The sequence below is a fragment of the Eleginops maclovinus genome, chromosome 13 (genome assembly GCF_036324505.1).
Source record: "Eleginops maclovinus isolate JMC-PN-2008 ecotype Puerto Natales chromosome 13, JC_Emac_rtc_rv5, whole genome shotgun sequence".
NCBI classification, from domain to species: domain Eukaryota; kingdom Metazoa; phylum Chordata; class Actinopteri; order Perciformes; family Eleginopidae; genus Eleginops; species Eleginops maclovinus.
The window spans coordinates 7,793,949-7,806,034 of NC_086361.1; the positions used below are offsets into that span (position 1 = coordinate 7,793,949).

Sequence of the window (12,086 nt, forward strand, 5' to 3'; positions counted from 1 at the left end):
TGAGAAGTATAAAAAAGGCATCCATAAATTGTATACTTTAAAAAAAAGAAGGAATTACCTTATATTTCGCTATAGGTATTGTTGATATACATTAGTACAAATAGGGTATTAAACAAGTGCTTCATATTTTTAACATATAAGCAATCTTGAATATTTTCTCCCTAGGATAGGTGTGTTTTCTGGATCCATTACTATATCAAATTGTTGTTCAAAAGGGGGAGAAGGGCTCGGTAGTATCGCTGGAAAGGTTTGGTCCGGCCATGGATGTATAACAACAACGGTCCGGCCCTGAATGGACCGTGTCCCTCTCCGTCATCCCGTCGCGCCGGAAAAGGCAGAGCAGTGGAAAAAAGGAGGCGTTTCCCTCTCCAACAACACCATCAGCTGCAAATTTATGCAAAACAGTAAAATCACGGCTGCTGTGTTGCTGCTGCAGCCATCCTGCAAAGTACAAGAAAGGCGAGACAGCGAGAAGCTCCGGACCCCGCGGAGCTGCCCGGAGTCGAGCTGTAGCGGGCAGCCGGTGCAGGAGGAGGCCGACAAACCCAGACCGGTGACGGTAAGCACGGACCGATAGCCCCCGGTAATCAGCCAGACAGCAGCGGGGGCTAACGGGATGCTAGGAGGTATAGCCTCCGGTGGGGCCAGTTTTAGCTGGTGTGAAACCTGGCGGCTAGCTGAGGCTGCTTCTCAGAGGATGCTAGCAGCTGAAGAAGAAGATGTTCAGGTGGCAGAGTGTGAGAGTGTGAGAGAGTGTGAGAGTGAGTGTGTGTGTGTGTGTGTGTGTGTGTGTGTGTGTGTGTGTGTGTGTGTGTGTGTGTGTGTGTGTGTGTGTGTGTGTGTGTGTGTGTGTGTGTGTGTGTGTGTGTGTGATGCAGGGATGGAAGGGTTACTCTAGGTCTAAAAAGGCCTATACATTATCCAGATATAAAAATTAAAAATATTCTTGAAGTAGGGTTTACAATTCTGAAAGAAAAGCACACAATTGAAGAAGTTAGGAGATAAAATACAAGTGTTCTAGTGGGAGTGGGTTTTTCAAATGTTTGTTATTAAGGTTATTTAGATTTGTTCTTTTCAAAGCCTTGTTGTAACTCCAGATGTTTGCAACCTCTTGGCTGTGGTGAGTTCATGGGCAGTTTTATAAACCACAGATTGTGAAAAATATTTAGATTCCTGCAAATTGTATGTCAGCCAAAAGTCACAACAAATTGCTGTACAGAAATGTTAATTATGTGTTTCAGTTTATTTTAAAGTATTATCATAACAGAGGGTATTTGCAAAGCACTGACGAGTGCTTTTGGTCATTCCTAAAATGCTGCCTAAGCAATATGTAATTTAATATTTAGAAAATCCCCATTTAGGAGAGGTTTGCTGTATCTGCATACTCATTTGACACATTTCCACAAAACTAACATCAATTGTCATGTTCATTTGTAAATCCTCACATATTTTTTTTGTGAAATACTGCTGAAGATTGAGTGCGCACATCATTGTTCAGTTATGCTTTTGATGATGGCTGTAACTGCCACCCAGTAAAACATTGAGTCAGTATTGTACAGCGTCTCTGTGAGGAACTGTGCTTGTCAGGGACAGTGACGGCTGCTTTTTCATCAGCTGGGCTCTCAGAGGAAGTGAAGTGTTTGTTTCTGTCAGAGTTTGACTGATGGACGCCTCCTCTGTATCCTCAGCAGCCATGGAGACAGATGGAGAGCAGAACCAGCAGGGGGCCTCGACCAATGGGAACGCTGCATCTGCAGCAAGCTCTCGCCCCTCTCCAATGAATTCCATGTCTCTCTATGAAAGACAGGCGGTGCAGGTATGTGTGTGTGTGTGTGTTTGTGTCTGGGCTGTCAAATGCTTTGTTTACAGTCTACAGTACATACTTTCATCCTTATCTTGATTGGAGCTTTTTCTTCTTCTTGACAAGAATGTGGCAGCATCAAAAGCGTCTCCCTTAATAATAGTATTCACTGTATATTTTTTATATATTTCGTGTTTTTCAAAGTAAAGATCATCAGTAGATTAAACTGACACCATAGCTCTTTGATTTAATAGAGCGTACCTCCTGCTGCTACAAGAATATCACAAAGCATCTCAGAGCAGTATGAAATATAATTTTGCTTGTATTATTGTTATTATTAACAGCAATACACACTTGTTCACCCTAACCCTTTTTCATACTATGAAACATATAATGATCTAAGTTTATTTTATAAATGTAGTTCATTTTTTGTATGATCCTCAAATTAAAGGGTATGTTTCTTTGCGTTGGAGAAAGCAATTTGAGATGTATTTGTTTTTTTATCTGGGTTAGGTTTCCTTTAATGTTTCTTATTCTGAAACTTTAGCTGCCACATGACAGAGAAAGACATTTTCTTTGAAATTGTGAACGTTTTTCAGAAGGATGTATTGTTTTTATGATTTGTGTGTAAGCTGATAGACAGAGTGACGGAGAATGACTGACACAGGGAGGTAAAGAACGAGATTGAGTCGTGCCCAGTTGAAGGAAGCTCTGTGTAATTTTTCCAGGCTTCTGTCACCCTGCACAGACATCTGTCTTTGTCGCCCTACACTCACTAATCCAGACCGCCGAGCTCGCTTTCATCTCTCAACTTATTATAACAGGAGCCTCCGCTCATACATCAGGCAGCTGGCAGGAGGCTTTACAGCATCCCTCCCTCTCTGTCCTCTTTCTTTAACTCTACTTCTTCCATTTTTCATGAAACTGCAATTCCTTTTTCTTACAAGCAGCATTTGTTCCTGCAGCCTGTCTTATATCTTATTCTGTGTCATTTTCTCCATCGCTCTTTCTGTTTCATCCTTCAGTATGCCTCTTGATTTATCGCTGTCTCCTCCTCATGACAGCCTTTCTTCTTCTTCTTCTTCTTCTTCTTCTTCTTCTTCTTCTTCTTCTTCTTCTTCTTCTTCTTCTTCTTCTTCTTCTTCTTCTCTCTTTACCCATATTTTTTACTGCCCCACTGATTGCTTGTAAATCTGTCTCCCCTCCTCCCTCCAGGCCCTGCAGGCGTTACAGAGGCAGCCTAATGCCGCTCAGTACTTCCAGCAGCTGATGCTGCAGCAGCAGATCAACAACGCCCAGCTGCAGAACCTGGCGGCCGTACAACAGGTAAAGGTGTGTGTATGTTACGCCATTTATAATGTTTCTATTATTAGAACCTACCTATTCCGTCAGCTTAGAGCTGGACTCACAGTGATTCATTAAATGGTCTGACAACCACTGTAATAATCCCTTCAACTTCAAACCTTAAACTCATCTTTCTCCTTTTTCCTCTTCCTCCTCCTCCTCCTCCTCCTCTCAGGCTACTCTGGCTGCCAGTCGTCAGTCAAGTCCTTCCGGCAGTGGCTCTTCTCAGACCACCAGCACCACAGCTGTATGTACTGTTTTAGTGGTTACACCAAAATAGCTCGCCTAACTGTATGATGATATGAAATATATGTTATCGTTACCCTAATTATTCATGTTAAAAATATCGGTGTAGCCTAATTATTTTCTACATTTCTGCCGAAATACCATGTTTAATCACAATGCATAGGCATTTAATGACAGACATCTATTTCACACTATTTGGTACAGCCCAAACTTAACTGATCTACATTTTTCCATGATGAATACAAAATGTCATTATTCAACATTTTTATTTTCCAGGCCAGTGTAACATCTGGATCTACAACCAGCAGCCGTCCTATGGGTGCCCCGGCAACGTCCACAATCAGCCAATCAGTACTGTTGAGTGGGACTGCAGGGGGGCAGGGACAAATGTACCTGAGGGTGAGTTTCTCCAGAACCATAAGCAGAATGCATTATTAATGATCTCTTTTAATGATCAGCTGTTTGTCATGCCAAATCAACAAGCTATTGAGCATTACAAAGCAGTTCCCATTAAGATTTCATGACTTTTTAATGACTCTTGACTTTCATGACATTAAAAAGCAGTTTGAGTTTATTAAAATATGTGACCTCTGTCAGGGTCATTCCACCGAGCAGAACCCAGTCTATTCTTGACACCGTATACCTGGCTTATTTCCTGTGTTTTCGATGGCCGTCGTGTCTTCTTACAGGTCAACCGCTCCCTGAGGGCCCCCATCTCCTCACAGCTCATCTTTATGCCCGGAAACACGGCCACTGCTGCCGTGGCGACCGTCACCCAGCAGCCACAGGCTCAGCAACAGGAAGCAACAACAACTTCCAGCAGCCAATCAGATAATGACCAGGTTTGTGGAATAAATCTGTTGATGATTAGAAGAAAAAATACCTTATGTTCATGTATTCTTTGCCATAGATTTGTCTTTTATTTCCTCTTTCTTTACTTTCCTGTCTCAGGTGCAGAATCTAGCCATGCGAGGGGTGTCGGGTCCCAAAGGTGTTAAGACTGAAGCCCCAGAGAGGAGCAATTCAGGTAGAGAGGACAGGAAAGGCAACCTGAAAATTGCCTCCGTTTGTTACACATTTGTAGGGTTATTAGATTTTTTTTAGTCTTCACTCTACGCAATGTCATATACCCAATCCTAATCTCTGCACTCACAGAGTAACTGACAGAGGTGTGTTCTAGTTCAGTGCTTGGGGGTCAAATCATCCAGTGCACAAGGGCTCTCTCGAAGCCATTATGCGCCCTTTTTTTGTGTGTGATTATAGTTCATAGCATTCACGTGTCAAAGGTGTTTTTAACAAAATAAACCCAAACCAAGCATAGATGTCATGGAAACGAAAAAATGTTTTCATCTGCAAGATTAAACATTGACGATGTGAAGATCATCCAAGACCCTGGTTGTCATAGCTGTTGATGTGTCATTATTTCTTCTGTATTTTCAGCTGCTTACTCCCTGGTCCAGCCTTCCCACCAATCAAACTCCCCCAGTAAGCCAAACCAGCCACATCACCATCCGCCCCATATCAAAATCCCGACGTACCCTCAGCCCACCAACCTGAAAGCCCACCCTTCCTCCTCTTCTGGGGCCTCCAGCTCCACCTCCTCCATCCCTCTCTCCCAGCTCCTACTTCACGGGACACGGACCCTCACTACAAGCACCACAGTTCCCACAACAGCACACACTCTGGTCCTGACATCCAGCGCCGCATCCCAGGCCCATGGCTATCCTGTTGGCACGGCAACCATCAAACCAGCAGTCAACGCTCAGACTTTGGTGGTGCAGCCGCTGCAAAAGACCTCGATTGGTGCGGATAAATCCGGGCATGGGAATGGACCCATCCCAATACAACCTAAAACTCTGCAGGGGCTCCGCCTGCCCCTCCAGCTGCCCTCCAGGAACCCCCCTCCCATCCTGCCTGCCCCTCCACCAGTCAACAGCTCCGCTCAGCCCCCCCAGCCGCCGCATATCCCGGTGCAGATCGTGGGTGCGAGGCAAAGCACCATGGGAAACACCCAGGCTCTGACTCTGGCGCGGGGCAGTTGCTGCCCCGACGGAACCACCATCCTCAGCAGCTCCTCCAGCCTGCTCACCATGGTGGCGTCAATCGCTTCCAGGGAGGGCGGGGTTGTGGGCCGAGGGGTGGGGCTAAAGACGCTGCAGTCGCCTCAGGAGGCTCCCCCGTTGGCTCAGGTGTCTCAGGTGCACCCGCAGGCTGTTCAAAACTCCGGACAGAATCAGAATGGAGCGCTGACTTCAAGCCCCGCCTCCTCCCAGGCCCCCATTGTGTCGTGTCCTCCCTCCTCCCTGTCTCGCTCCTCCCTCTCCCTATCTCGCACCTCCCTCTCCCTCCCCCTGGTGACGGAAGAGCAGAGAGGGGCATCATCTGCTGCCGTCACCAATGGAGACGCATCAAGAAGTCAGACACAACAGGTCAGCTGATCTCTGTTTACAAGTCAAATTAACTTGCATGGACAAGGATTCATTCATATTAAGATGCGTTCTAATCAGTGACCTACTCATCTTCTAGCTGTTGTATTTTCATCTGTATGAACTGATTTATTTTTCATTTTTTAGGGGAAACAGTCGACTGGCTCATTAAAAAGGAAATCAGATTCTAATTCAGTCAATTGCGAACACGGCCCCTCCCCACCACGGCTCCAGCCGGTCAGAGATCACGCCTCAACACTCCCGACCAATCCCATCGAAGCGGGTAAAAAAAGTATTTTTGCAGAATTTCCCTACCTCCAAAGTGCATGGAGAAGAAAAAATCAGAAGTTGCGAATAGAACAACTATAATATGGTTGTATATAAACTACACATTGAGTTCTATGTGTTATTCTATTATAACCCAAGTTGCTGGAGCTTTTAACTTTTTAAAATTTGAATGTAACAAAAATATTTGCTTCTCTACCGCCCCTCTCTGTCCTTCCCCTCGCCTCCCAACCAGGCTGTGGCGCTCCTCCAGCCTCCTCCTCTCCCTCCCCGCCGCTGTCCGTGTCCCGTGGGGTCCTCCAGGGAGAGAGAGCTCCTCCCCCCCAAGCTGTGGTTAAACCCAACGTCCTTACACACCTCATAGAGGGCTTTGTCATCCAGGAAGGGGCAGAGCCATTCCCTGTGAGTACATGGGATTTGTAGTTCCTTTACACCGCAATACTCAGGTATGACCTTGCTCGCTGGACACAGACCTTTTCTTTTGAAGTTTTTTGTGTTTGATTGACAGGTGTGTGGTTCAGTGAAGGGCTCCCCTGGGGAGGATTTAACCAATGACAGTCTGGACACTAACCAATCAGAGACTGTTACAACCGCGACAGGTAACTGCTTTGAAAATGCTGCTACCTTACAGACAACTTTGAGGGTAAAAAATGGCTTTATAGGGTTAGGCCAAAATGAGACATTTACCATCCTTTGTTTAAAATATTACAGCTTCTATGTTTCAGGATAAGGTAATTTTAGGTCTAATTTGTACTTGCTAATTAAGCTGTTCAGGCTATTTAGCTATTTTCAATTCAAATTCCCAAATCAAATATAACATGAAAAGGTATGGCAGGATTTTAACCAGTGCAACAGAAGGACCCTTGTTTGTCCAAGCAGGGCCACATGAACACAACAAGGTTTAAACACAATCCTTTAACTGCGAGTTCTCCCACCACATTTTCTGATTTTATTATTCATTATTATTCAATGAAAAATGAAACGTCGATGTGATATATTTACCCTCTGCTCCGTTGTTTTCTCCAAACTCTGCCCTCAGTGCTGAAGTGTGAGTACTGTAAAAACTTTGCTCCTGCCAGCCAGTTCAGAGGCACCAAAAGGTTCTGCTCCATGTCTTGTGCCAAGAGGTACTTCAACATGCATGAAATATGATATATGCAGTGGAAGCCATATGAGAAAAAACCCAACTGTAGCCTTGTGTCTTGCTCATTTTGAAAAGTTGAAATACAAAACTTCCAACAAATGAATGATTTAAGAAAATAGTTTTTCTCAAAGTGTGTGATTCTCAGGTGGCTTCAGCTGTTTAATACACAGCATGTATGTTTTCTGTTTTCATGTTTTTTTGTTTGAATTATGTGATATACAGTGTTTCCCACTTTATCCACTTTATTCTACAAAAATGGCATCTAAACATGTTTGTTTTCTTGTCAAACTGCAGCTCAGACCGGATTTATTTTTTTCTCTTTTCAATTTTCTCCATATTAAACTGTATTTATTATGTTGTACATGTTCGACAATACAAACAATGCACTTGCTGCACTGTTTAAACAGTATGCTGTCAGCATATGATTTCACATTCTCTGCTTCTGCTTTGCATTTGTCTCATTGCCCACTACGTGTTTGTAGATTATATACCGCTATGGTGCAAAGAGACAAAAAAACTGTATGTGTTGCTCGTCTTGGCTTCAGTACCGTATATGTCACTCTTTGTCTACGATACAGTATGTATTGGTTCCCCAGGTACAACGTCAGCTTCAGGCAGCACTTCTGCGTGCGGCAGAGTCAAGGTCACGCTCCAGATCATGATCCAGGTCACCTCTCCAACTCCGACGAGGAAGGGGGGATTGCCAGGCGGAGGGTCCCCCGCAGGACAAGTTCAGAAATAGCCAGTGCCAAGATAGCAGGGAGACCCATACCTGTTAAGGTGAGAAAGAGCGGCACATATTTCATACATGATGTGAAGAAATTAAAACCACAACACACCCAGAGCACATAAATATTATGTATGTAACAGCCTCAGCTTGTGAATTAGACAGTGAGCCTGGCATATTTTAGGATGCAAAGCAAAAAAGTGGTACCTTAACTGGAATTTCACAAAACCCGGAAATGACTCGGCATTTTACCCCATCTGGTTCCCAGATCTCCTAGTCAATGTTCTACAACAGAAAACACATCAGTAAATACCCCACTTGTGAGTGTCCGAGGCTTCTGTGTCTCATAAAAAACAGCGGTTGCTATCAAGTGACTAAAGGAGATTTCTAAACGTCATCACACCGAACACTAGCCGCCTTAAGCTAAACGTTGTTGAAGCTCAATGCGACCGTGACTTAGTTTGAGTCTAGCCTAGAGTTAGCCTCTTACTTCTGCCGATTGCATTTTCTGCCTTTTTTTAAATCATAAAAGTGGTGTTATTATGCAGAGATTATCCTGCTGCACAAAACGTATTTGTATCCGAAGTGTGTGCTAGCTGCAGATCTTATTTTATGCAGTGTTGCAAAATCCAATGAAAAAATCCTATTGTTTTTTTGAGGGAGCCTTGTGATGCTAACTTCTGGTTCTGCCTACAAAAATGATCATCACTGCACCACTCTATTTCAATAGCTTTTGCTTGTTTATGTTAAGCATGTCCGCCCCCAAGTGGCTGCAATGGCCGCTGCATTACAAACCCAACTAGGATAGATTTTTCACCTTGTCGATACTCTGGGAAATAATCTGGTGCAATAGAAAGCTTCCCCTGTCACACAGCAGCCATTTTTGTAATGCCTTGCTCTCGGGTTCCTCTGCCTCTCCTCTACACAGTGCCATTCAGAGTCCAGCCATTCAGACGAAGAGTCCAGTGGTGAGGAGGATGAAGATGACCCCATGTCCCTCTCGCCAGCCTCCTCCGCTTCCTGCCACCAGCCGCCTCCGCCACTCCCAACGGAGAGTTCTGATCCCAGCTGCCTGCCTGCTAGCCCTGCCCAGTGGGGGGTGGAGGAAGTGTCACAGTTTATTTCCACACTACAAGGTTGGAAGATAATAACATTAAGAGACTGATAATGATTGATGTTGCTCCTCCTGTTTCATTAATCTCCTTTATCAACATACTTCCTGTTCAAGATGTGTTATTGAATCTTTGGTAGGAAAATAAATATCAATTATTTTAAAAACCTTTTGGGGTAAAAAAAACCAAACACCTTTTTTAACTATGTGTAAACTAAATGAACAAGGAATATAGATTATAATTGATAAAAATATTCAGTATTTCAAAAACCTCTGAAGAAGAAGAAGAAGACATACTTTATTAATCCCTTAATTGCTTTCTCTACTCTGTTGTGTTGACACACAGAGGATATACATGCACAAACACAGAGGAAATACTTGCAGAAACACAGTTGCAGAGGAGAGGTGGCAGAGCAGAGAGGCAGCCAGTTACCCGGCGCCAAGGGAGCAGATAGAGGTTAGGTGCCTTGCTCAAGGGCACCTCGGCAGTGGCCTAGGAGGAGAACTGGCACCTCTCCAGCTACCAGCTCACTCCCATGTTGCTAAAATGTTGTGTACTTCTAATTAATTATCTGTATTTTCTTACATCGACCATAATGCTGTTATTGCTTTCTTTCTTCTCGGTTTTCTTTTATCCATCTTCCCAACGTTTCTGTCCATATTTATATTGTTCTTTGACCTCTTCGCAGGCTGTGAGGAGCTCGCCCCCCAGTTCCTGTCGCAGGAGATTGACGGACAGGCCCTGCTGCTGCTGAAGGAGGAGCATCTCATGTCCACCATGAACATCAAGCTAGGTCCTGCCCTGAAGATCTGCGCCCACATCAACACCCTGAGAGACTGATGTCAGTGTTCCCCCTGTTAAGATATTAAACTCCATTTTCTAAACAAAGCCGAGGCCCTTTAGCTCCAGCTGCTTCACTTAAATCTGTTGTGGATATGTCCGCTATGGTGCACATTTTCAAAGGTCGTATTAGCACAGAAGTATTATTAATCTGTCATTTCTGTGATGTTCAAAAATACTAAAGAATACCAACTTCATTTTGGTGAGGTCACATGTCCTAATATGATATTTCTGTGCAAAACTAGTGCACTAGTTTTCCTCAAGTGGTTTCCTTTTGCTTTTTTGTTGCACAATTTCAGTCTAATGTCTGCATTGTAAAATGAAGGTTTTTGAATGTATTTCAATGCAGAAGTCAATAGGACAATAATAGAAATCTTTGACGAAATGTTGAAAAAACTGCTATTCGTCCGTTATGTCATATTGTACAGGAAAGGTATTTTTTGCAGACCTTTGTCTTTTTTGTTGCTTCTGAGAACATTGTTGGTTCTTATTTAGGAAAACTGTATTTTTGGGGGGATTACAACTTATTAAAGCCGCAATCAGCATAGCATTAGGACAGAAATTAAGGAAACAAACATGCCATATTTAATTCAAATCCACCCAAAACTATGAGTCAATATCTCAAAGATGACACTTGATTATTTTACTTGTACTTACATTTTTTATAGGGAAGCGCTTAGATGTTTCATAGCTCTGTTATTTATAAAACTAGTATTTTCAAAACTGTAATCATAAGTGTAGCTATCACCATTTTGAAATGGTGGCATTTTTGTGAGTGGTCTATTCTACAGTTTACAGGGTTCATGTACAGTACATACATGGTACTGTCCAATGAGTCCAAATGAAACCCAAGTTCCTCAATCTTTGGCAAAAGAAGGGTAGTCTACAAAATCTGAGACTGTATTCTCTCATTTAAAGATTGTTCCTTTTCCAAATGGTTTAACCGCCTGCTTCTGATCTCTACAGATGTGTCTGTATGACGGAAGGGTAGCGGCATGGGCTTGAACTTCTGAAATTTTAAAGGAGTGCTGTAAAAGATAAATAATGAAAGTAACCGACAGATGTAAACTGTTAAACTGAATAAGCTGTTGATTTGAAGTTGTTCTAACCTGCATTCATGAACAAAGCCAGAAGGTTCTTAAAGAAGAATAGGCTTGCAGCCACATGTGGACCTACGTTTAGAATGGATGAAGAAGAAATCATACCTGAATGACTGAGTGTGTGAATGGGGAAAAAAAACCTTGCCTGTAATAAGTGTAAAAATTGCCTTTATATTTAAATGCACATTTATTTGCTGGACTGCCTTGTTTAAGCTTTTCACTCTAGGACTTTTCTCATGTTATCTCATTGAACCTTGTGGCCTTTCTCACTACTCTCTACACTAGGTTTAGATGAGGATTGTCTGTTTTTTAACTGCTTTTCATATCATTCCTTGTTTTATATTAGTGCTTACTTTTTTACGATTGTTATTTCAAGCAATGACATCTGTTGCCTTTCCAAAAAAGCGTGACTGAATGGTAGCTACCTTGATTAAGGAAACTTGCTGTCTTCCTCATAGCTTTGTCACATAGCGTGTAACTACCAACAGTATTTACCTTTCTAGTTAGCTATCTTTGGCTTTATGTCAGTGACTTTGGCTATTACAGTATTTTCTTTAATGAGGATAATAATATTTGATAGCTGTGTTTTATATTTCATAGTTGTCCCTGGATTTTGAAGTGTTTAAATCAGCAGATCCCTCGGCATATTGTGAAGACCAAAACAAAAAAATCACCTGCTTTGCAAGTGACGGGAGACACAATTTCTTAGTCAAATTATTGGAGGTCTGCGGTGATTACTGGTGTAACATTTGTGAACAAGCAGACCATTGCAACTTTGTTTATTCAATCATTGTTTTCCCAAAAAGTAGCACTTTTCTCACAAAATGACTGAGGATTCAACAAAAAGCTTTTCTTTTTATATTGAGGCTATATCAGGATCAAAATGTGTTTGCTTGCAATAATCTGAAAAACTGCAAATTCCTGGAGGGACTGAGTTTGAAAAGGAAAAGCTAACAATACTATCATGCAAATAAATAACCAAGAAACTGTTCTAAAACTGTCACATCTGTGATTTTATGTAAATCCTGACTTGACATATGAAGGTCACCTGACACAGGGCT

At 42.7% G+C, this 12,086-nt stretch overlaps 1 protein-coding gene and 1 long non-coding RNA gene across 6 annotated transcripts; one reads left to right on the plus strand and one right to left on the minus strand.

Moving 5' to 3' along the window:
- Nucleotides 1-374: 374 nt before the first annotated feature.
- Nucleotides 375-11,224, plus strand: LOC134874727 (polyhomeotic-like protein 1). Of its 5 annotated transcripts, none has more exons than XM_063898863.1 (15): nt 375-559; nt 1,689-1,816; nt 3,017-3,133; nt 3,321-3,392; nt 3,668-3,790; nt 4,081-4,233; nt 4,343-4,418; nt 4,832-5,820; nt 5,965-6,100; nt 6,338-6,504; nt 6,611-6,701; nt 7,142-7,229; nt 7,825-8,026; nt 8,902-9,109; nt 9,774-11,224. In XM_063898863.1, the coding sequence occupies exons 2-15, from the start codon at nt 1,694-1,696 to the stop codon at nt 9,923-9,925; spliced, it is 2,697 nt and encodes an 898-aa protein (XP_063754933.1). In that variant the 5' UTR covers nt 375-559; nt 1,689-1,693; the 3' UTR covers nt 9,926-11,224. The 5 variants fall into 5 exon arrangements, with proteins under 5 accessions (XP_063754933.1, XP_063754936.1, XP_063754935.1 ...); XM_063898866.1 differs by having other exon boundaries at nt 7,843-8,026; XM_063898865.1 differs by having other exon boundaries at nt 3,017-3,127.
- Nucleotides 3,596-7,276, minus strand: LOC134874731 (uncharacterized). Its single transcript, XR_010167117.1, has 3 exons — nt 7,105-7,276; nt 4,035-4,248; nt 3,596-3,758 (listed from the first exon to the last, which is right to left on the minus strand). It is a non-coding gene; the product is annotated as an uncharacterized LOC134874731 (long non-coding RNA).
- Nucleotides 11,225-12,086: the final 862 nt, after the last annotated feature.

What these genes read in the sequence shown, in the direction of transcription:
- LOC134874727 (XM_063898863.1), top strand. Translation starts at nt 1,694, where the DNA reads ATGGAGACAGATGGAGAGCAGAACCAGCAGGGGGCCTCGACCAATGGG. An exon ending in AGGGACAAATGTACCTGAGG is followed by an intron (nt 3,791 to 4,080) that starts GTGAGTTTCTCC and finishes GTCTTCTTACAG; the next exon opens with GTCAACCGCTCCCTGAGGGC. An exon ending in GTTTATTTCCACACTACAAG is followed by an intron (nt 9,110 to 9,773) that starts GTTGGAAGATAA and finishes ACCTCTTCGCAG; the next exon opens with GCTGTGAGGAGCTCGCCCCC.